The sequence below is a fragment of the Myotis yumanensis genome, unplaced genomic scaffold, assembly GCF_028538775.1.
Source record: "Myotis yumanensis isolate MYYU_CA2020_CCGP unplaced genomic scaffold, mMyoYum1.0.hap1 SCAF_1, whole genome shotgun sequence".
Taxonomy (NCBI): domain Eukaryota; kingdom Metazoa; phylum Chordata; class Mammalia; order Chiroptera; family Vespertilionidae; genus Myotis; species Myotis yumanensis.
This window is the reverse complement of record NW_027223752.1, coordinates 69484819-69507568: the sequence shown is the minus strand read 5'-3', so window position 1 is coordinate 69507568 and position 22750 is coordinate 69484819. Positions and strand designations below refer to the sequence as shown.

The window sequence follows — 22750 nt, the reverse complement described above, 5'->3', positions numbered from 1 at the left end:
TCATGATGGGAAGAAACTCCAGACACGGTATGCCAGGAACACTGATTCTCAGCTGGGTGGAAAGCATTAGCATTGTACCCATGCTCCTCATCAGCTTCCTGAAAGTAATTAGAATATAATTCCATTTTTACTTTATTCACTGCGGCTTGAGGTTTCTTTCCCAACACTCTTTAACTGTAGAGACAGGTTCATAACAGGTTGCCAAGGAAGCAGACGGCTAATGCTAAGATCCAGGAGGGTTGTGACCAATTCTGGAAGCCGCAGGCTGTGCTTCGACCTACAATGAGACAGAGAATGGAAGGAATGTTACAATTATGCTCCCAGGAGCTATTGACACTTGTAAACTATCTGTCTGTATACCCTTCACTCCAGGGATCTCCGTGGGTTGGCTCTAAGAGTCAGATAGCACCTAGCTGGGGGTCAGATTCTGGGTTAGGAAGTGGGGAGGGTCAAGCTGTGCAGTTGAGAACTCACCCTGCTGTTCTGGGCTTTCCATCCCCTCATGCTGGGCCCATGCAACTGCTCGTCGCTGCTCAGGACTCAGAAAGGCCATTTGCTCAGGAGTGACAGCCACAGCCTGAACACTGGTGAGACTAGATAGCTGGGTGGGGCTGAATACCACCTGGGGTTGGAGGCAGGAATTAGTATATCCAGTGTATCCCGTGTTGGGCTCTGCTTCTCTTATGGTCACTCTACACTCCGGTCCAACAATACTTACAGCAAATTTAGGAGCAGGGATGACAGAAATGGCAAGAGGGGTAAGGCCCTGGATTTGTTCCCGCAGCAGTGCTGAAAGGGCCAGGTCTGGGATCCCAGCTGTTAAAGCAAGTGGGAGGGGCATCCAAAAGTTGTCTTAGACTGGCCTCTTCCCTTCTCTTCAAACTTAGAGACCTCTTCCAACCATAGACCTTCCCCAACACGTCACCAACCTCTTACCTAAACTCCCAGACTCCCACCTTGAGAATTCCAGAGCAGTCCTCCACCCATGGAATGGAAACCAACATCTGACAGCAAGCACCAGCAGTGACCCAGCCTCCGTACCTGCTATTGTACCAATTTCAGTGAAGATTTCAGGCCCCCAGTTACTGACTGGGCCAAAACCACCAGGCAGCACAAGGAGTTGGGCCAGAACCTCCAGTTGGTCCTCAGAGCACTGGAAATGCAGGTTGCCCAGGAAGAGAGCTGCTTGGCTGTGGAAGAGGGAGAAGAAGGGAGAACGATTCAGCTATGATGGATCAGAGTAGAGATGGCTTCAGGTGAGGTCCCTTCCTCCATGGGATCACTTCTTCGTGATCCTGCCCTCCCCAGTGAGCCCACCTTTACCTCAACATCACCACCCACATCCCTCCCTCCACAGGTGACCTAAATTCCCAACTGTTGATATGCTGTAGTTCCTCTGGTCGCAGTCCACAGAGAGTGTAACCCAGTGCAGTCAGGTGAAGGAAGTCCAGGTGGCTCATGTGCCGGCCACTCTGCCGCAGGAAACTGGAGACCACAACTCGGAGCTGGGGTCGGGGTGGAGGGCACAGGATGAGAGAATTCATGGAGAATTAGTGGATGGGGAAGTGATTAGGGAAGTGACAAGTGCTACTAGATTATATTCTTGTATTATTAAGACCTGAAGATCCAACAAAATAAACTGAAGAACGGAGTGGATCCAGAGACATGGAAGCGTGGAACAGAGTGCAGAATCTCGGAGGGAAAGTGGGGGAGGGTAGGTGGGTGGGAGGTAATCAACCAAAAACCTTGTATGTGGATATGTATAACCCATGGACACAGACAACAGGGTCGTGAAAGTCTGGGGTGGGGGGTGCGGGCAGGCTGGAGGGGGTCAATGGAGGGGAAAAGGGAACATATGTAATAATTTCAACAATAAAGATTTAAAAATAATAATAAATAAGACCTGAAGCTCCAACAGCCATGGGTAAGGTTGAGGACCCCAAAAAAGAGGACAGAAAAAGAAGGAAAAGAAACAGCAGGGAATACTATGTGTCCAGGACCTCAGAGAGAATAAATCACAGAGTTTCCAAGGCTACTCATTTGTAGTATTAAGGAAAGATAGAAAGAATGGCCATTCAGAGTCAGAGGAAAAAAATGCTTGGGCTTTAAATAACCTAGAGACCTGGCCTGTGGGATGAATGCTTGGAAGGTGATCGGAAAGGAAGGTGTTACCTGGGCTGAGCTCCAGCCATCTATTTGCCCCAGGGTGCTCAGCACTCCCCAGTCCACCAGGATTAGCTCCTGCAGTTCCCGCTCTCCTAGACCTATTAAGAGCCGACCTAGCTGCAGGATTTGCTCAGGACGAAATCCCCGTGGGGGACCCCACAACTATAGAGAAAGAGAGGAACAACGTGAGTGGGAAAAGCACCGGACTAGGAGTCGGAATGCTGGGTCTTAGTCTTGCCTCTGACCTTAGCTGTGTACGTTGAGGCAAATCACATGCCTTCTCTGGGTCTTAGTTGCCTCAACTATAAAATGAAAGGGTTGGAATAAAGTTCCTCTGACTAAGCTGTTATTGGAAGATTGTAGAGTCTCAGTAGGAAAATAGCAGACTCCAGCCCACGAGCTCTAAACTATTATGTGCACCAGACTCGCCAGGGATTCTGTTAAAATGCGGATGCCCAGACCCACCCTCAGTGAGTCTAGCAGGGGACCCTGGCATCGGCATTTCAAACACCCGCTCCCCAGATGACTTTAACACACACTAAAGTTCGGTAACCACTGCTCTAGTCCCTCTACCCATCGCATTAGCTTTCTTTCCTCAATATTCATCCCCTCTGACTTTCTACTTAAGAGCCAAACCCTCGTGGGGTTGTTGTTTTTTTGGGGGGGAGGGGGAGGCAAAACTTAAAAAAAATTTTCAATTACAGTTGACATACAATATTATATTAGTTTCATGTGTACAATATAGTGATTAGACATTTATATAACTTACAAAGTGATCACCCGGATAAGTCTGGTATCCATCTGCCACCATACACAGTTATTACAATATTATTGATTATATTCCCTATACTGTACTTTATATCCCTGTGACTATTTTTATAACTGGCAATTTGTACTTCTTAATCCCTTCAACCTTTTTCACATGTCTTCCTACTCCCCCGCACACACCCATCTGGGGACCATCAACTTGCTCTCTGTATCTATGAGTTTGTTTGTTTTGTTAGTTTATTTATTTTGTTTTTCAGATTCCACATATAAGTAAAATCATATGGTATCTGTCTTTCTCTATCTGACTTGTTTTACTTAGCACAATGCCCTTTAGGTCATCCATGTTGTCACAAATGGCAAGATTTTATTCTTTTTTATGGCCAAGTAATATTCCATTGCATATATGTACCAAACCCTTTAATTCTTTGATCTCCTATTTCCCAACCTCTCACCCCAGCATCCATTCACTTCTGTCCTGCACCACACCCAACCAGCTTTCCCATGTTTTTTCAACTCCAACCCCAACTGGTCTCCCATCCTTAACCTGTTTTGCCTTGCCCATTGCTGCCCGTAGTTCCTCAGGCCCAAGTCCTGGGTCTCCTGCAAAGAGTGCCAGGCAGTCCTCAAAGTCTGAGAGCTCCATCTCTGCAATCTGAGTCGCAGACCAAGCTGCTGGAAATGTCCCCCGTACATCTGCACAATTTGGCACAGGTTCTAAAGGGGGAAAGTAGGGCATGGGTCAGTGTAGTATTAAAATATGATACTATTTTATAGGAAGCTACCTACAGCTGGAATGACCCCTCCAAACTTTGGTCAATGTGAGCACTATGGGTCAAGGGATTACTATAGTGAGAGATTTATAAGACACATAGGATACTAGAACAAGTGACTGGAGAGAACAATCCCCTCATTGTATAGATGGAAGATTGAGGGTGTTGCCTAAGGATTTAATGGCACATCTAGATTAGAACCCAGGTCCCTAGCCCCACAGGGCTTCTTCCTATATCCTAAGCATTTTCCCAACAGAGAGCTCCACCACACTTAGCCAAGCCTAGAGCTGAGTTGGCTGTTAACAGGGATAAGAGAATAAGAGAGGGGGTGTCCTAGGCTAACTTCTGATTGCTCTGACTTCTGATTGCATTGTTGCATACTCTTTCCTGTTCACCCTGCCAGAAGCATGAGTATTTGGAGAGTTTCACCTGGGAGATAGTCTGCAGTGGGCCGTACAACCCCAGCTACCAAAGCTGCTTTCTTGGGAGCAAGCTGTGGCCCCCCACACAGCAGTCCAGCTCTGCTCTGTTCCCAGCTCTGCTGTTTCTCTAGGAGACGCTCCAGGGACTCTGGGCCCAAGGCCTCCTGTGTGAGAGAGTAGAAGGGAGGTGGGGAGACCTGGGCAGGTCAGGGCCAGCGGCTACAGCTCTAATTCCAAAGTCCTGTCTCTTATATATTTTTTTTATATTTTATTGATTTTTTTTACAGAGAGGAAGGGAGAGAGACAGAGATCAGAAACATCGACGAGAGAGAAACATCGATCAGTTGCCTCCTGAACATCCCCCACCGGGGATGTGCCAGCAACCCAGGCACACGCCCTTGACTGGAATCGAACCCGGGACCCTTCAGTCCGCAGGCCGACGCTCTATCCACTGAGCCAAACCGGTTTCAGCCTGTCTCTTTTTAACAGTCTCCCCCAAATCTGGGCTTCACAAACTCTGCCCTCAACCTCCTTGGCCTTTACTCCCCAGAACCAGCTCACCAGTCCCTTCTCTGTTCTTACTCCCTCCCTGTTCCTACACCTCACCCTAGGGATCAAGGAAATCGCCTCAGTAGACAGAGTGAACACTAGACGTCCAGCTTGCTCTACTTCATCCTGGCTCCACAACTCTGGTTTCCTGGTGGGGGGAGGGGGACAAGAAGAAGATCAGGGGCTGGGATGTTGAAGGAACTGTGAGGAAAAGGAAGGGAAAAGAAGACATCCTAGGATTGGGGACTCAGGGCTCCAAGGGACCTCACACATATTGATGGGCTGCCTCTGATGATGATGGTTGAGAGGCTGGGTTAGAATCTGAAGTTCTCAAATGTCCATACCCAAGAAGAGGCTCCTGTGTCAGCAGCCATCCCAGCTCTGTGGCAAATGGCTCTCCCAGGCAGAAGCCCTGCAGCTGACTGAGGTGGGCCAGCAGGGTCTGTAGGGGGATCCGTCGTGTGCTCTCTATCCCCAGGAATCCAACCAAGGGGCCCAATGTCTCCAGCACTTCCCTTGAGACTGTTGTCTCCTTTGGAGCCTGAAGAGGGGGCATTAAGCGTTAGGACAACGCACCTGTGACTCAGAGGACCAGGCTCTGATCAAGACACCAAGACCGTGACCTTTCCTCCCTCCAACTCCTAACTCAAGACCCTACAATGTTCATTTTCTTAAACAATAAACCCAGATAAGAGTAGGCAGAAAGACTGGGAGGAGAAATCCAAGGAATTTCTTGGACTCCAAGGGCTGTGGACAAGAAACATGAAACCAAGAGATAAAATCTAGGGCAGCGATTTTCAACAGTTTTCAATCTCATGGCACACATAAACTAATTCTAAAATTCTATGGCACACCAAAAAATATATTCTATTTTTTGCCAATCTGACAAAAAATAGGTATAATTTTGATTCATTCACATCAGATGGCTATTGTTATATTGGCTATTGTCATATTTTTATTTGACAATCTAAAGGAAAAGAGATCTGTGATCCTGACTAAATAGTCAGCTATTGCATATTTTAAAAATTCTTGCAGCACACTGGTTGAAAATTGCTGATCTAGGGTCTAGGGCCTTAAAGATGAGAATCATAGGCAGCAAAAGTGTGAGGTTGGCCTAGAAGACAGAGGGCATTGTCTGAGGGGTAAGAATTGCCCCAGCTCAGTTCTGAGTCTGGTAGGGTGGACTCTTACCAAGTTTTGTAGTGCCCTCTCTGCCAGAGCTGCCCGGTGGAATGGGGTCAGTGACAGCAGTTGCTCTGGAGCAGCTCGTACCAGCTCTACCACCAACATAATGGATTCATTGGAGAGTCTGTCCATCAATCGGACCCTATAGCATTTGATAATATGGGCATTGGAACTGAACCAAATTGAGATGGGACCATAGAATGCCACATTTCTCAGACAGAAGGTAACATCAGATCAAACTCTGTGGCCCTGACAGGAACTGATACTAAGTACCCCAGGTCCAATTCCCATCATTGTGCTTGAAGGGAGAGAACAAAGGGAATGACATATTTCTAGTCTTCCTGGAAAAAACAAAAAAAAGAAAGACAAATAATCCTACCTTGTATAATTGAATCAAAAGCCAAGAATATTAAGTACCACTTGGAAAACTTTCCTCATTTTATAATTTTTTAAAAAATGAGGTTCACAGAGATCAGATGGTGAGGTCTTTCTTACTCCCAATTCTTGTTTTCCAATGCCACCCTTCTACTTGCTATGAGGTGGTCCCTCTTATTTGTGTAGCGCTATGCAATTTACAAACGTCTCTTAGGTACTATCTCATTTGATTTTTATGACAAAACCTGGGGGTAAAACAGGTTTTTTGGGGGGTTTTGTGTGTGTGGGGGGTTTTTTTGGTTAATCCTTACCCGAGGATATTTTTCCATTGATCGTTTAGAGAGAGTGGAAGAGAGAGGGAAAGACAGAGAGAAACATCAATGCGATTGGTCGCTTCCTGTATGTACCCTGACCAGGGCCTGGCCAGGGAGGAGCCTGCAGCCAAGGTATGTGCCCTTGACTGGAATCAAACCTGGGACCCTTTGGTCTGCAGGCTGACACTCATGCACTAAGCCAAACTGGCTAGGGTTACAACAGGTATTTTTCATATTCTCTTTCACAAATTAGGAACTTGGATCTTCTGAGTCATGGTTCAGAATCATTAACTTCATCCAGACCCTAAATTATCTCCAAGAACCAACATATTTAAACAGATTTGAATGGCATTTTAAAAAAGAAAGAAAGAAAAACTTTTGCCCAGAAATCAGAAGTGACATCCTGTATTCTATCTAGGTTTGCCAGTTCTGGAACTAGGCCACCTAGTAGTACAAGAGCCAAAAATCTGTGAAAAGGCCTATAAAAATGAAAGAATGAAATTAACTGCTTTTACTATCATTTCATCCCCAAGAAGACCAATACCAGACTTTTCCTACTCTGGTTTACAGTTCTGATGACATTGGAGTCAGAATCTCTGGGTTGAGAGGAGGCCCCATTTCCTTTCTCACCCAACCCATACTTGAATCTACAATATCCATGCCAAGGGGCCATCCAGACCCAGACTTGAATAGCTCCAATGACTCGGAACTCACTATCACAGTTTTCCTTATATTGTGCAAAAATTTGATTTTCATTCATTGTTTCTAGTCATGCCCAATGAGACCATTCAAAAACATGTCAATCTATTTTCTATTTGATAGCCCTGGGGTATTTTTTAAATTTTATTTATTTTTACCTTTTTGTTAATCCTCACCCAAGAATATTTTCCATTGATTTTTAGAGAGGATGAAAGGGAGGGATGGGGGAGAGAGAGAGAGAGAGAAATATGGATGTGAGAGAGACACGTTGATCAGTTGCCTCTCACCAGGGCTGGGGATCAAACCTGCAACCCAGATATATGCCTTTGACCAGAAATCGAACCCCAGATCTTTTGGTGCACAGGCCAATGCTCTAACCATGGAGCCCCGCCGGCCTGGGTATTTGAAGGCATCTATCACATTTTTCATAGATTTTCTCTTTACCTACCCCTCTGAACACATTAAGAACACAGAGAGCCCTAAACAGACTACAGTCCTCTGGGGTAAACTTGGACTGCTGCTTCCCTCCTTTCAGATACTCTGTCTCTATTGGGTTATTCTCAGATGGTTTGGCAGGCCACATCACAGTGTTGCCACCCTGAGCTGTCCCATGCTGGGGCCGTGTTCTGGGAACCAGTTAATACTCAAGAGCAACTTTGAATAGAATCTCCTGCTTCTGGCTATATTTAATTTCAAGGAACCACCAGACAGAAAACCAACACCTCTAGGGCATTTTCTAAGGGCAGAGCTTCTACTCCAGATTGAGTTTCCTAAGGATCCAGAATCTCCAGTTGTAGCACTTACGGTAAGTCCAGGAGCAACTTGGTGTCTAGCCCACTCAGTTCTGGCCCCAGGGTAGTCAGCTCTGGCTCTGGCATTGCCGTCCTCCGCTGTACCTCCGCCCAGATACAGGCCCTCTGTGGGACAGTGGGGGAAGCAGGGCAGGACAGAGCTGAGCATGGGGCTGGGTTCTAGACTTAGGGTCCCTGCTCCCACTTAATGCCCAAACACCCCTCTCACCAGGCTCCCTCGAACCCCAGTGGGCAGTTGATAGAGCATGTGTACCACTTCAAGGAAGTCTGCCATCGAGTTGATCTGCTGCAGAAACTCACAGGACATGCCCCCCGCCAGGGTTCCCAGAGCCCTATGGGTGAGTGAGTGCGCAGATGTTCATTCAGCACATGCCACAGCCTGTCTGCTCCTTGATATCAACACTCTCAACACAAGTACAGGTGTTTGCTTATGGTAATTTAGAGTTTGAGAAATGCTTTTCCATACATGGTCTCATTAGCCCCTCACAGCATCACCACTATTCGTCAGAGAAGAAAGATGTACAGAGGACAAATGATGTTCCTAACATCATTCTACTAGAAATGTGGTAAACGGAGACTAGAGCCATGTCTTCAGATTCTGAAGCCACAGTTTTCTACTGGAGTGTAGGTAAGTGATATTTACTTATTCCTGTTTATTCCTGCTTGGTCAGTGGCTGTGAAGTCACTTTGGATTAAACCAATACAGCAAATATCTACTGGGAGCTTACACTGGACCAAGCCCTGTGTTAAGTACCTTATGCCTTATCTCATTTAATCTTCACAACTACCTGTGAGGTAGGTACCATTTTCATTCCCATCCTGTAGAAGAAAAAACTGAAGCTTCGAGAGGTTAAGTGACTTTCCCAAAATCACAAATAGGTAACAGGGCAGAGACCTGAACCTGGGTCTTCTAAATCCCTTAGATCTCGTTGGGGCGGGTGTGGCGCGATGGAGGAGCAGGGCATAAGCAGAGGAGGGGCCAGGAGAAAGCCCACAGGTGGGGACCATGCACCATTCATCCCCATTGCATATCACATGGTGACTGGACCATGGTGAGCACTTTAAAAGGTTAGTGCTCCACACAAGTTACTCACTGCAGATTCCTGAGGGTCAGGTTGGTGGGCACCTGCATCTTCTTCCAGAGAAACTGGGCCTACAAGAGAAAGAAAGAGGGACCGCTTCCCAGCAGAGATATTGCCCAAAGACCTAAGATGCCTTGGACCCAGTCCTACCTCTGACCCTGTGGACCCCACCAGTCACATTATTCAGGATACGAGGAATAAGGCACCAGATCTAGGGCTGAGGGGTAAGTAGAGGAGGTGGACAGATTGAGAGAGGGGAGTTGTGGGATAAGTGGGGAGAATTACCTGCTGCTCAGACCAGGGCAGCTCCCGGTAGCGCCTTCGGTTAGCCAGAAGAGCCGGAGAGTCCAGTTGCAGCAGCTTTAGTGGAAGCAGGGGAAGCAGGCAGTCTGGCCAAGTGGTGGGGATAGGCTGCCAGTGGGGATGGGTGTAGCAGTGTAGTGATAGGTGAGAGAGTCTGTACTCAGCCCTCAGAGAAGAAGGGGAGCCATGGGGGCGGGAAGGGGCCAAGTCTAGAATCAGAGTGGAATGGTATGTGCCACTGTAGCAGTGCATCCCTGAGAGCCCTCACATTGAAGATGATTGTGGTCAAGCGTTGCCGCTATTCAGGCACCTGATGAACTAACGTTCCTTAGCCTCTCTGAGCCTTGGTCTCTTGATCAGAAAGTGGGATCGTTGGCCTGGAAGGTTTCTCAGATCCTTCTGGCTTTGATATTCTAGGACAGTGTGGGTCATCCTGTCCTGCATCTGGAAGTGGGGAGCAGCTAAAGTCTTGGTGGATACAGAGCTAACCTGAACTCTGAGGTCCACTGCTTGGGGACTGTGTGAGGCAGCACCAGCCATATGAAATTGCCCTGGGACATGGAGAGGAGCTCAGTCCGGAGATCCCACACATACCTGACCAGGGATACACACAGCTGCTCCGGCACCTGTTGTACCCGTATTTGTAACTCCATCTTTCACCTGCATGAGAAGTATGTGTGTGTTACTGGGTGTTTGTAAGGAAGTGGGGAGGTATGGGCGGCCGTCCCTGGCTACAGGGGAGATGACCTCCTCCCAACCAGAGCCCACAGCCCCCGATTGTCTCGTCTTCCCTGCTATTCTCATACCCGAAAGGTCTGCAGCAGTGCTGCGGTCTGGCAGGCTGAGAGGTGTGACAGTTCGGGGGCCAGGCAGGAACAGGCCCCGACCAGAACTCTCCTAGGGATGGCCTGCAGTGTCTGGGAGCTGAGGCCTGGCAGCAGAGGATGCAAGGAGCAGAGCTCCTCCAAGGACAGCTGGGGAGCAAGAGAGACAAGAGGCCTGGAGAAGAGGGGCAGGGTGGTGGAGACGCCAACAATCACAGTGCAGCCAGGCAGCAGGTAGGAGGGGAGCTGAGAGGGAGGAAGAGGCAGATGTGGGACCCAGGGAGAGGGGGCACAGGGACCTCTCAAGGATGTTGAAAAGTTGCTGCTACTTACTTCGTGACTAGGGAGGAGCCGTCCAAGCAGCAGGGCAGCCTACGGTGGGATGAGATAAGAAACAACGGTTCTCAGGTTCTGGTAGCCAGGTCCTAAGCAAGATCTGCCCTCCAAAACTTCCAGCTTTCTCTCTACCACCCCAGTAACCAGCCTGGCTCCTGGCTGTTTCTTGACCTGAAGAAGGGGTGAGGGAGTCCTCCTTGGAACAGAGGAATAGGAGGCTTCAGGGAAGCTGACAGTATTCCTACATGGAATTCTCTTGACTGGCATTCCATAGGGTGGAAGGTGGATGCTGGGGAGTGAGATAGGCCCACCTGGGCAGGTGTGACACTGGTTCCATGCAGGGCAGGAAGCATGGCTCTAAGCTGAGGCTCGGACAGCTCCTGCAGGAAGCGGAGGCCCAGCTGAGGGAAGAGAGGGGCCCAGACTCGCAGCTCCCGGGGGCTCATCACAGCTCCTCCAGATGAGCGCAACACCCCCATAAGTTCATATGCCACCTGGAACCAAAGAAGGTTTGGGACTGAAGAGAAAAGACAGGTGAACCTTAAACCTCTCTAATCCTACATCTGATTGCTCAGGGCCTAGTCTAGGGCTTGGAATCAAGAATGGAACAGGAACAGATTGGATTCAAGATGTCAAAGGATATGTTCGGAGTGGCATAGACCAGATGTGGTAGGTCATGGGCAAGAGGAGGTGGTAACAGATAAGAATAGTATAAGGAATGGAGGTGGCAGAGGTGGCGGGGGCGGGGGGGGGGCGGGGCGGGGGGTGGCGAGGGCTGGCACCACTGTGTTCAAGCTTGGTTGAGATAACTGGGCAAGTCCTCTACAGAGACCCAGGGAAATCCTAGAGACTGGTAGGCCTGTGCCAAGGGGCTCACCCGTCCTTGTGGGCTGAGGGTCCCATTGGCCGCACATTCCAGCAGCCCCCGTTCTACCGGCCCCATCGGATCATTCAAGGGTACTAGGCTCTGCAGCTCCTCAGGGGTCAGGAAACAGGCGAGGGAGCCCAGCCTGAGGAGGACACGAAGCTGGTCTTCATGTGGTCACTGAGGCTGGTACTGAGGCAGGGACCAGGTGGGCACATGGAGTAGGCACTCTGACCACTAAACTAGGAAATGCCATAAAACTAGGAGAGTGCCATAGATAGGCCTCTCTCCTGGAGCTCTACACTACCTGGGGCCCCTGCCTGCTCTCTTGCCCCTTCCTACCTAGGACTCTAACCCATCATGACAGCTGTACCTGCCTCTCTCCCACTCTGGCCTTGATCACTGATCCCACAACCACTCACCTGCGCACCTGCTCCTCTCCATCCTGGACACTCTGGTTCACCAGGCTACGCAGCACATGCCGGGCATGTCCTGGTCCAAGACCTGCCGCTGGCCAGCTATCCTCCAGGGCCTGAATCTGAGATGGGGAGGGCCAACTTGTGTTGGGATCACTATGGGGCAGTTGCAGGGAGGTTGCTCACTAGGAGACATGTTTCTGACCCCCGTCCCACCCAGTAGAAGGTGGACTAGTCAAGTAAAGATGGTTCTCATACCTGGTGAGGGCTGAGCTGCAGAAAGTTCTCTAGAGGAAGGTGGGGGAGCAGAGGCAACACTGCCCACAGCAGCTCCTGGGGCCAGGCAGGCACCTCCCCGAACAGTTCAGGGGCCAGCAGTCGCCTTGCCAGAGCCTCTTTCTGTTCAGGCCTCATTTCTGGGCTGTAATCCCGGATGGTAGCCAGGCTGGGGAAAGTAGTGAGTCTTAACCCTCAGCCCTGTTTCAAATTGTCCCCTGGTTCTCTGAAGTCCACTGCCATGGACAGGAGGGAAACTCCCTAGTTTTGTTTTTTTTTAAAATATATCTTATTGATTTTTTACAGAGAGGAAGGGAGAGGAATAGAGAGTTAGAAACATCGATGAGAGAGAAACATCGATCAGCTGCCTCCTGCACACCTCCTACTGGGGATGTGCCCACAACCAAGGTACATGCCCTTGACTGGAATCGAACCTGGGACCCTTCAGTCCGCAGGCCAGCGCTCTATCCACTGAGCCAAACCGATTAGGGCAAAACTCCCTAGTTTTAATAGAGAGGAGCTCTAGAAGGAGCTGCTCAAGGCAAGTAGGGTTGGCCTGACCCTGACAGGATCAGGAGGACTGATAGGAGGTCCTTACACACTGTCGTTGGCCAACAGGGATGGTGGGAAACGCATCAGGTCAGAGACAGCCAGGAAGGGGATGAGTGGTGACAGATCAATGAAGAGCTGGGAGGTGAGGCGTGGGTACCGCTGGAGCAGCAAAGCTGTCAGGCGACCAACGGCCTGCTCCTCAGATGGTGGTACCTGTGGGGGCATAGGAATGGATGCTGGCTCTGAAAATGCTCAGCATCTTTGCTATCTCCTCCCCTAAGTTCCTCTTTCCGCTGGAGCAAGCCCTCTGCACACCAGGTTCCAGGTGCTCTTGATTCCTAGATTTGCTCCTCCACCCTGTCCCCCTGCTCCTCTATGCCCACCTGCAGCTGGGACCAGGAACGGTGCATGAGGGTCAGGAAGCCCTGAGCAGCCTCCCTCTCTGCTGAAAGCACCAGGTGCTGGAGATTTTCTGGGGGCATGTGCAGGTATGCCTGGGAGTAGGAAGTCATGGTGAGTATGGCCTCACTAGGCAGGGACCTCAGGCCACAGCTGTCACTCAGTCCACCCAAGAGCCCCTCCGACTGTTACCTGCACTAGAATCTGCAGGGCCCACACACTCTTCTCTCTCTGGAGCAGATCCCACAGCACAGGCTGGTGGGGAGACAGACAAGATGCCAAGAGAGCTGTCTTCTCTGTCCCTCCTGCAGCTTCCTCAGGCAGTCCAACTCCACTTGCTAGGATGCTTGTTCTTCATCTGAAGCCAGTATGTGTGTCTCCTCAGATATTCAACTCCTTTAGGTCAGGGACCATGTCTCTAACATCTCCTATCTCCTCTCCCGAGCCAGGTCTATAGTTGGCTCGATAAATACTTGTAGATCTGAACCAAATTACTAGGAGTCTATCTAATCCCACTTTATGGTCCTAGTGCTTGAGAAAAATGAGCCCTAACATGGAGTAAGAAATCTTTATATACCCTATAGACCCTAGCAAAGTGCCTTACACATAACAGGCACTCAATGAATTTTGGCATTTACCTATTCTAGGCCCTTCACTCTACAGAGAAGAAACTGAAGCCCCCAAAAAGCTAAATTAAGTTACTTACCAAAGACCACACTCATTTGTGGCATAGTTGAACTTAGAACCCATTCTTCTAATTCACACTTCCCCTGAATTTTTCTTATTTCTGCCTTATCTTCCTATTTTTTTTATTTTTATTTTTTGCCAACCTCCAAGTCTCACTCTCTAGGGACAGAACTGAAGCTTTCTAACTTGATCCCTTTCCTTTCTGGAGCAGAAAGAGAGTCAAAGAATCAGAAAGAAAATGAGATCACATTTATTCTGTTTCCATATCATGCACTGTGCTAAGCCCACAGCATGCATTATTTCATGTAACCCTTACACCCACCCTAAAAGAGTAGCACCATTATCCTCCCCCATATATAGATGAGAAAAATATTGCTCAGAGAGGTTATATAACTTGTCCAAGGTGCTCATAGAACTAAGAGGTGCACCCAGGACTGTCGGGCTCCAGAGCTGCATGCTTACTGCTGCCTCTCAGTGTTAGAGAATCCCCCAGGAGGCTCTCCCCTCTGTCCCAGGGGCTTTCCCCTTGGCAGATCACTCACGCTGAAACAGGCCAGCAGCTCCATCTTGCTTATTTCAGAGCTCGAGCCGTCAGTGAGTTCAAAGCCTGGTGAAGTGGGCTGTTCCTCCTGTTCCAGGTATTCCCCAACTGTCCTCAGCAAACTGCGCCGGCCCTCTGGGCGGAAGGCATCCCAGAAGGAGCAGTTGTCTGGGAGACTGGAGAGCAGCAGGGCCTGACCCAGCATCCCCTGGGCTTCAGTCCCTCCGGCCCCTGGACCCAGTAGGAAAGTCAGCAGGCGCAGAAGATAATGTAGACGTGTAGGGTGGGCAAGGGCCGGCACGGAGGACTGACAGCGTGGCAATTGGGAGAGCATGCCAAGCAGGAAGGGACCCGGGGCCAGGCAGAGTGGGGATGGTCCCAGGGGTGGCAGAGAGGGTAGAAGAGGGCCCAGTAGCCCATCTAGGAAGCACGTGTCATTACCCCCACGACTTATTCTGCACTGGCCTGCTAGCCAGGGCCAGTAGGGCACCAGGGCCTCATACATGGTATCATTGAAACATACCATCATCAAGAAACTACCCCCATCTGGGCAGCGTTCCCCACAGGGTCCAATGTGGCAGGGTGGGAAAGCAGTTACATCTGGGGTAGGGCCCTGGCATACATGCTGAACCCAAGCCTGATTACTGGGGGGCACAGCCTGCAGACTGGCCTTCCTACATAGCCGCTCAGCCCATAGAGTCTCATTCTCCAAGAAGCAGCCCCAGAAGATCTCTGGGGTGACGGGAACAGGGGGCAGGCCTTCAGGGCAGCTGGTGGGGGGTGGGAGCAGACCAGCACAGAGCGGCTTTACCAGGCGACGGTGGGGGCCATACAGGGCTGAAAAGGAGAGGTTGGTGCAGATTGCTTCCAGGAACTGATCAGGAAACTGGTCATGGCAGGCCTGCAGCCAGCCTTGGGCACCTGGTGCCCAAGAAAGTGCATACCACACAGCTGTCTGGCAGATGGCAGTGATGCTGGGAGGGGGCGGCGGGGTGGCAGGCCTGGTGAGCTGGCAGAGCAAGTGGATGGAGAAGTTGGAAATGGTGTAGGGTGGCGCTGGGCCTGAGTGGTTCTCGCAGAGGGCTTCCACGGAGATGGCGCGCCGTTGGCGAGGGCTGATGTGGGCAGAGGGCTGGGAAGTCCTGGGCAGAGGCACGCCCGTTCTCAGGCATTGGAGCAGGGCAGGGGGTGGGGGTGGTGATCCAGACAGAAAGCCCAGCGCCTGGGCATCCCAGGAAAGGTTGTGCCGGACGCCCCTGGGTGCAGAGGGAGGAGCAGGCAGGATCTGGTCAGTTAACATTCCTCCAGCTGGAGAGTCTGACCGTGGCCAGAGCCCTGCAGTGAGGTTCCCGGGAGTATAGGTGTTCCTGGTTTAAATGCTGGGATTCGGGAAAAGGGAGAGAGGTCTGTCTTTCTAAGACACAAAATCACCTAGGAACACGGCCCGGTTGAAGTCCATCTGTCTTTCTGGCCCTCTCTTCCTCCTTTTTTTTTTTTTTTTTTTTACATGCTTTTAGATAGCTTAAACACAACCCTCTGTTGGCCTCAATCAGGAAGGCTGCCCACCAACTGAGCATGTCTAATTGTGCTCTGGCACTGTTGTACTAAAATAGTAAAGGGGGAGAAATCTGGTCTTGTCCTTTTTTTTTCCATTTCCCATCTTTATTAATGACATGTATTAAGCTCTATGTGCCAGGAACCATTCTATGTGGCTGACACTCACAGTGTCAACCCATTTAATCCCTTGCAACAACTCTGCGGTCGCTAATATTACCCATGTGTCACCATTGGGGAAACTGAGGTATAGAACGAGATGTGACCTAGAGCTGCACAGCCACATTCCAAAACCACCAAACCACACTCCTCCCATCGGTTTCCTCTCTGCTCCGGAAGCTGACCAATTCCAGGCCCAGTCCCCACAACTCCTCCCCTGGTACTTACCATAAGAGCAGCTGCTGTAGGTTGCCTAGGAGGGAAAGAGTAAGCGAGAGGACTGCCCCAATCTCATCCCTTCTTGCCCTGCCATAGCCCAGCCCCGGCTCCAGCGGCACTCACCTCCCTGGCACTGCCCATTGGCATCAGGCTCTGGCTGCCCCAGAATGGAAAAGACCTCATCCTGCAGGGAGTCAGTGACACGGAGCAGCCCCTCCTGGAAGGCAGCATAGAGGGGGGCCCCCACTGTGCGCAGCAGACCCCCCCAAAGAGCCTCTTCAGAGCCCAGCTCCCCCACTGGGGTGAGCAAACTCAACAGACCCTGTAAAAAGTGGGGGCCTGGCTCTCTCCCATCAAGGCCTGTGGCATTGGTGGGGTCCATACTGGGCTGCACCTGCACCAGGGCCTGCCAGCGTGTGCCCTCCAACAGCAGCAGGAGAGAAGGCAACCAGTCAGCCACCAGGACACAGTCAGAGGGCCCATCGCGGGTGCATGGGGGCCGGGTAGGGGTAGGAGGCCCCCCAGGAACGACAGCTCCCAAAAGCACCTCTGCAAGTCCTCCCAGGACGCCTGCCTGGTGCCCCAGGAAGTCCCGGGGGGTCTGCTCCTGTCCCAGCAGTGCCAGCACATCCCCTAGCAGCCCTAGCATTGGCTCCCAGTCTGGGCTGCCTCTCAGTGTCACTAGGAAATCATGGAGCCGGAGGGCAGGGGGCTGGGGAGGTGGGGGCTCTCCCACCGGCCCCTCCCCCATTCTCCCAGGCTCAAAAGAAGAAGAAATATTGGCCAGGAATGCAGAGAACCGCGAGCGGCTGAGGTTCCTCTGGGGAGCCTGGTCCAACGTGGAGAACAAGGACTTCAGGAGAGAGAGACCATGGTCCTGGGACTTAGGCCCAGTAGGGGCCAGAGTCACTGTAAGGAGAGAAATTGGAGGTCACTAAAGGGTAAGAACCTAGAACCCAGGCTCAGTCCTGCCCTGGACCCCAATGCCAGCCTGGATCTAAAGATGAGGTGAGGGAGATGGGGAACTGGGGAAAGAAGACTTGGACTCCTTTCTTAGCTCATTTTTCCCCTTAGCTCCAGTCCCTGCCCCCTTTCCTTGCCCCTTTCTTTATCTTTTACCTAACCAGTTAATCTCCGCATTCGTAAGTCTTTTTTCCAGCAACCATCCCCTTCACCCCCAGCACTGCTCGCTGTTACTCTCACCTGTACAGGACAGCAGCAGCAGCAGGAGCAGCAGGGGCCAGGGGCTCAGAGCCATGTTTCCAGGTGAGCACTGGTACTAGAGGTGAATTCTGGTTATTCTCACCTTGTGTGGGATAGCCAGGTAAGGGCAGGGCACTGCAGGCAGCCCGGGTCTCCACTGACACTGTAGTGTGGTCTTTCAGGAAACAATATCTGTAACTTGACAGCAGGTTTGTCACCTGAGCCACTGAATACCTGATCCTTTGGCTTTAGAGAAAGGTGTGCTTCTGTGAGAGGGACGAATGATAGGGGATCCCAGGGGGCCTTAGGAGGAACCCTAGGGGATAGCTTCAGTTAGGAGCCAGGATACAAATAGGAGTATGTAGACATAGAGATGGAGAACTGGAGACCCAAGGTATAAAATGGGAGCTCTGCAGAAAAATATAAGAAAATAAAGAGGGTTCAAAAGGAGTTTAGAAAGCTAGTAAGATCTGAGGGAAGAAAGGGGGCCCGGGAGAAAGGAACTTGGAAGTCAGGTGTAAACAGAGAAGAGGAATGAAGACAAAGTTCTGGTCCGAGGATGGAGCATTCAGGAAGAGGATATCTGCTTTTGATTCAGTACCCAGAACCACAAAATGCTAAGAGCTGGGCGGGCCTTCAGAAAGCACATAGACCAAACCTCTCGTCTTATGGATAAGGAAATAGATCCAGTCAGTTGTTTGCGACTTGCTCATTAAGCCATTCAGATGTTTGGGGCTGCCCCTCGGCTCTTTTACTGTGACCTAAGTAAAAAAAGTCTGGGGGGCAAAAAGAAAAAAAAAAGTATGGGCTGAGAAAAGAGATAAACCAGATTAAACCTCTGTGCAAGGGGCTACCTACCCCCGACCCCTATGGAGACAGAGAGAGAGAAAGAGAGAGGCTCAGAGATGTCATTCAAAATAATCTGGTCTGGTCTGGTCTGGTGTGTCAGGGTGAGAAGTCTCTTCTGTCCCCCATTTATATATCCTCAAAGGTCTTTACCTGATACCAGCTTTAAACAGTAATTCAACACTGAGGCTCTTCTCAAACCATTATTCTGTCCCTTTCCTTAGAACCCTCCTCTATTCTATTCCCCAAACCCACACCTTCAAATCCATTATTAATGCACCTCTGCTCTAGAAGGTTCACTTAGAAGCATAGACTTTTAGAGCTGGAAGGGACCTGAGGAATCCGCCAGTAAAAACGTCTCATTTTATAAGTGAGGAAATCAATGCCCAAAGAAAAAGAATGAGTTGGCCAAGTACACAAAAGGAGTTGAGGGCAGTGCTGGGATTTTCCAAGGTGAGCCAAACGTTGGGACCAGTGAAATGACCTGCATCACTTTACCAATCTTTTCCTTTTCCCACATCTAGTCTGAAAAGTAGAGAGGATAATCAGAGAATATTGCCTGGGTTTCCAACAGCTCTCTAGCTCCTGGTTCCAGCCCATTTTGCAATCTACCTGAATTTCTGCACTTGTTCTGGAAAAACTCTCTTATAATAAACTAGTAGCCCTGCGCACAAATCCGTGTGCCAGTAGCTCATTGCCGTCTTCCTGTAGCTTCCCCCTTTCCCCCGCCCCCCCCCCCCCGCCCCCATAGCTTGCTGCCCTGCCCCCTCCTGTAGCTCTCCACTGCCCGCTTATAGCTCGCTGCCCCATCCTCCTGCTGATCTGGTCATTACTCAGTCGGTTGTTACGCATCAAGGTGTAACGACCATTTATATATTACATCTTTAATATATAGGATTATCCTTTTTTCCCCCTAATACACTAGCAAAAAAACCAAGATGGCATAGATTAAATCCTAGACCCAATATCGACTAGCTGTGTATCTTGGGAAGTTTCAAATCCTCTCAGTGTCACAGTGTTCTTTCCTATAAAAGGAGAAATACTCCTATAGAGTTGTGATAATTAAGTAATGGATTTAAAGTACTTAGCACAGTGACTGGCATTCATCCAACCCATCATGCACCAGGCACTGATACGGAATAAGCATGCACTAAATGTTACTACTATTATTATTAAAGTAGCTCAATATGAATTCTTTTATTTGAGGCTAAAAAGTCCTAATTAATAAAGAAATTGTTACCAAAAAGTAGTTTCTTGAGTGAAAAACCTTTAAAACAGGTATGGAGTCAAGCAGAGAGCATAACAATGAGGACTCTCTCAACTCAGGATGGGAAATTCTGGGTAGTTCACATGATGATGTAGTAAGTAGTTGGTTAAGCAATCCTGTTGTCTGCTAAGGATTGAGACTATGTGCCAACTGAGGGTGAAGTGCTTCAGGTGTAGAGCAAATATATCAGGCTATTCAATATAAGCAGCTTGGTAAGGTTCAACAAAGAGTGAGACAAGTTCCAACCTATGGATGATCAATGGAAAGAGAGAGAAACAGAACCGACAAAGTGAAATTACAGGGGTCCCTGAACAAAAATATTAACCATGTGTACTACCTAAGTGAAATGGATGATGTTGATGTTAGGATTGGAATGCTCTGTGATCTGGCAATTTTAATAAAGATAACTGGGAGGAGTTAAAGGAGATAGGAGATCTGAAACATCCTCACTCCCCCAAAACCTCCCACAGGGCTCTCTGACAAAAACAGAAACGTCCCTTTGTAAAGTACAGTTGTTTTTCTCCCTTTTCCGTTGGGTTTTTATCATGGAGATATACTGTATATTGCTCATTAGCTATCTAAGCATTCCCCACATTTCCCAGATCTCTTGCAGTTAGGTGGAGTCAACTGATTAGCTCTGGCCAATGGATAGTGAGTGACCAAAGAATTTAAGAGCTAGTGAATGACCCTCCAACCATCTCTACCTGTTGAAGTAACCTAGAAACTGCATGTTGAGATGGCAGTATCACAAGGCCAAGTAGCCTGAAGTTCCAAATTATCACAGCATTTACAGTCAATTCTCATTATTTGTGAGTTCTGTGAATTCGCCTACTCACTAAAATTTGTGATATAAAAATCAATACTTGTGTAATTTTCACAATTATTCACAGACATGTGCAGAGTCATGAAAATTTGAATCCCATGTGCTCATTCCCAGCTGAGGTTAAACAAGGCAGTACTCCCCCTTCTTCTCACACTGCAAATAAGAGTCTTTTTCATGGTCTATTTAGTGCCATAATTTCTGCATCTTTGTACAATTTGTTGATGATTTCACTGTTCAAAATGGCCCCCACGTTTAGTGCTAGAGTGCTTTCTAGTGCTCACAAGCACAGGAAGGCTGGGATGAGCCTTTGGGAGAAAATACACGTGCCGATAAGCTTCATTCAGGCATGGATTATGATGCTGCTGACAAAGAGGTCAATGCTAATGAATCAACAACATATATTAAATAAAGTGTCTTTTTAAAATATATTTTTACTGATTTCAGAGAGGAAGGAAGAGGGAGAGATAGAAACATCAATGATGAGAGAGTATCATTGATCAGCTGCCTCCTACACGCTCCCTACTGGGGATAGAGCCTGCAACCCAAGTATGTGCCCTTGACCGGAATTGAACCTGGGACCTTCCAGTCCGCAGTCTAATGCTCTATCCACTGAGCCAAACCAGCTAAGGCTAAAGTGTCTTTAAACAGAAACACCTTGTTTTAAACATAAAACAAGGCTATGTATCCGTTGGTTGGTGAAAATGTTGTGACCAGAGGCCCACAGGAACCTAACCCTGTATTACCCTGAAGAGCAATAGTTCAGCATTGTAACTTGTTAATTCAGTGTTTGCAGCTACTTATAGAACATAACTACTGAGAATAACAAGAATCAACAAAAGTTGCCTTGAAGAGTTGTCCAACCAGTATTGGAATCTTCATGAGTAAGAAATAAACCTTTCTTATGTTAAACCACCCAGGTGTTAGTGTTAATTTGTTTTTATTTTTATTATTTTATTTTATTTTTTTAATCTTTATTGTTCAGATTACATTTGTTCCTCTTTTTTCCCCCCCCCCCATAACTCCCCTCCTCCCAGTTCCCGCCCCACCCTCCCCCCTCACTCCCCACCCACTGTCCTCATCCATAGGTGCACGATTTTTGTCCAGTCTCTTCCCGCATCTCCCATTCCCCTTTCCCCCCCAAGAATGGTCTGTCCATTCCCTTTCTATGTCCCTGATTTATTATAATCACCAGTTCATTCTGTACATCAGATTATTTATTCACTTGATTCTTAGATTCACTTGTTGATAGATGCATGTTTATTGTTCACTATTTGTATCTTTACCTTTTTCTTCTTCCTCTTCTTAAAGGATACCTTTCAGCATTTCATATAATACTGGTTTAGTGGTGATGAACTCCTTTAGCTTTTCCTTATCTGTGAAGCTCTTTATCTGACCTTCAATTCTGAATGATAGCTTTGCTGGATAAAGTAATCTTGGTTACCCAATGCAGGAGCACCCAAATTCATAAAAAAACTCCTGCAAGATATCAAAGGAGAGATCGACAACAATATAATCATAGTAGGGGACTTTAATACACCACTGACATCACTGGATAAGTCCACTAGACAAACAATCAGCAAAGAAACAGCAATCCTAGCCGAAACCGGTTTGGCTCAGTGGATAGAGCGTCGGCCTGCGGACTGAAGGGTCCCAGGTTCGATTCCGGTCAAGGGCATGTACCTGGGTTGCGGGCACGTCCCCAGAGGGGGGTGTGCAGGAGGCAGCTGGTCGATGTTTCTCTCTCATCGATGTTTCTAACTCTCTATCTCTCTCTCCCTTCCTCTCTGTAAAAAATCAATAAAAATATATTTTAAAAAAAAAGAAAAAAAGAAAAAAAAGAAACAGCAATCCTAAATGACTCACTAGATCAGATGGACTTAATTGACATCTTCAGAACACTCCACCCCAAAGCCATGGAATATACATTCCTCTCAGGTGCTCATGGGACATATTCAAAAATAGACCTCATATTGGGTCACAAGCAAAGTCTCCACAAATTCAAGAAGATTAAAATCATAAAAAGCATCTTCTCAGACCACGATGGCATAATGTTAGAAATAAACTACAATAAAAAACAACCCAAAATACTCAAACACTTGGAAGCTGAATAGCATGTTATTAAATATTGATTGGGTTACCAATGAGATCAAAGAAGAAATTAAAAACATCCTGGAATCTAATGACAATGAAAACACAACAATCCAAAACCTCTGGGACACAATGAAAGCAGTCCTGAGAGGGAAGTTTATAGTTCTACAGGCCTATCTCAAAAAACAAGAAAAAATGGTAGTAAATCATCTAACTCTACAACTCAAAGAATTAGAAAGAGAGCAACAAG

The 22750-nt window shown here is 48.6% G+C and overlaps 1 protein-coding gene across 1 annotated transcript; it reads right to left on the bottom strand.

The window, feature by feature from the left end:
• Positions 1-188: 188 nt before the first annotated feature.
• Positions 189-17531, bottom strand: STRC (stereocilin). Its single transcript, XM_070404846.1, has 29 exons — positions 17477-17531; positions 16397-17182; positions 16283-16307; positions 14343-15597; positions 13306-13368; positions 13098-13208; positions 12761-12927; positions 12145-12331; positions 11893-12008; positions 11483-11615; positions 10917-11099; positions 10603-10641; positions 10252-10419; positions 10040-10105; positions 9428-9553; positions 9155-9213; positions 8269-8392; positions 8053-8165; positions 5867-6002; positions 5020-5216; positions 4733-4823; positions 4134-4290; positions 3479-3648; positions 2173-2328; positions 1363-1505; positions 1042-1190; positions 719-816; positions 475-622; positions 189-277 (listed from the first exon to the last, which is right to left on the bottom strand). The coding sequence occupies exons 1-29, from the start codon at positions 17529-17531 to the stop codon at positions 189-191; spliced, it is 5310 nt and encodes a 1769-aa protein (XP_070260947.1).
• Between the last annotated feature and the right edge of the window lie 5219 nt (positions 17532-22750).

Excerpts from the sequence above, each read along its gene's own strand:
- STRC (XM_070404846.1), bottom strand. The coding sequence starts at position 17,531 with ATGGCTCTGAGCCCCTGGCCCCTGCTGCTCCTGCTGCTGCTGCTGTCC. Across the intron at positions 12,928-13,097 it reads GTTCCTGGTCCCAGCTGCAG|GTACCACCATCTGAGGAGCA; the intron begins GTGGGCATAGAG and ends ATGCCCCCACAG. Across the intron at positions 10,420-10,602 it reads GGCTCCTCCCTAGTCACGAA|CTGTCCTTGGAGGAGCTCTG; the intron begins GTAAGTAGCAGC and ends CTTGCTCCCCAG.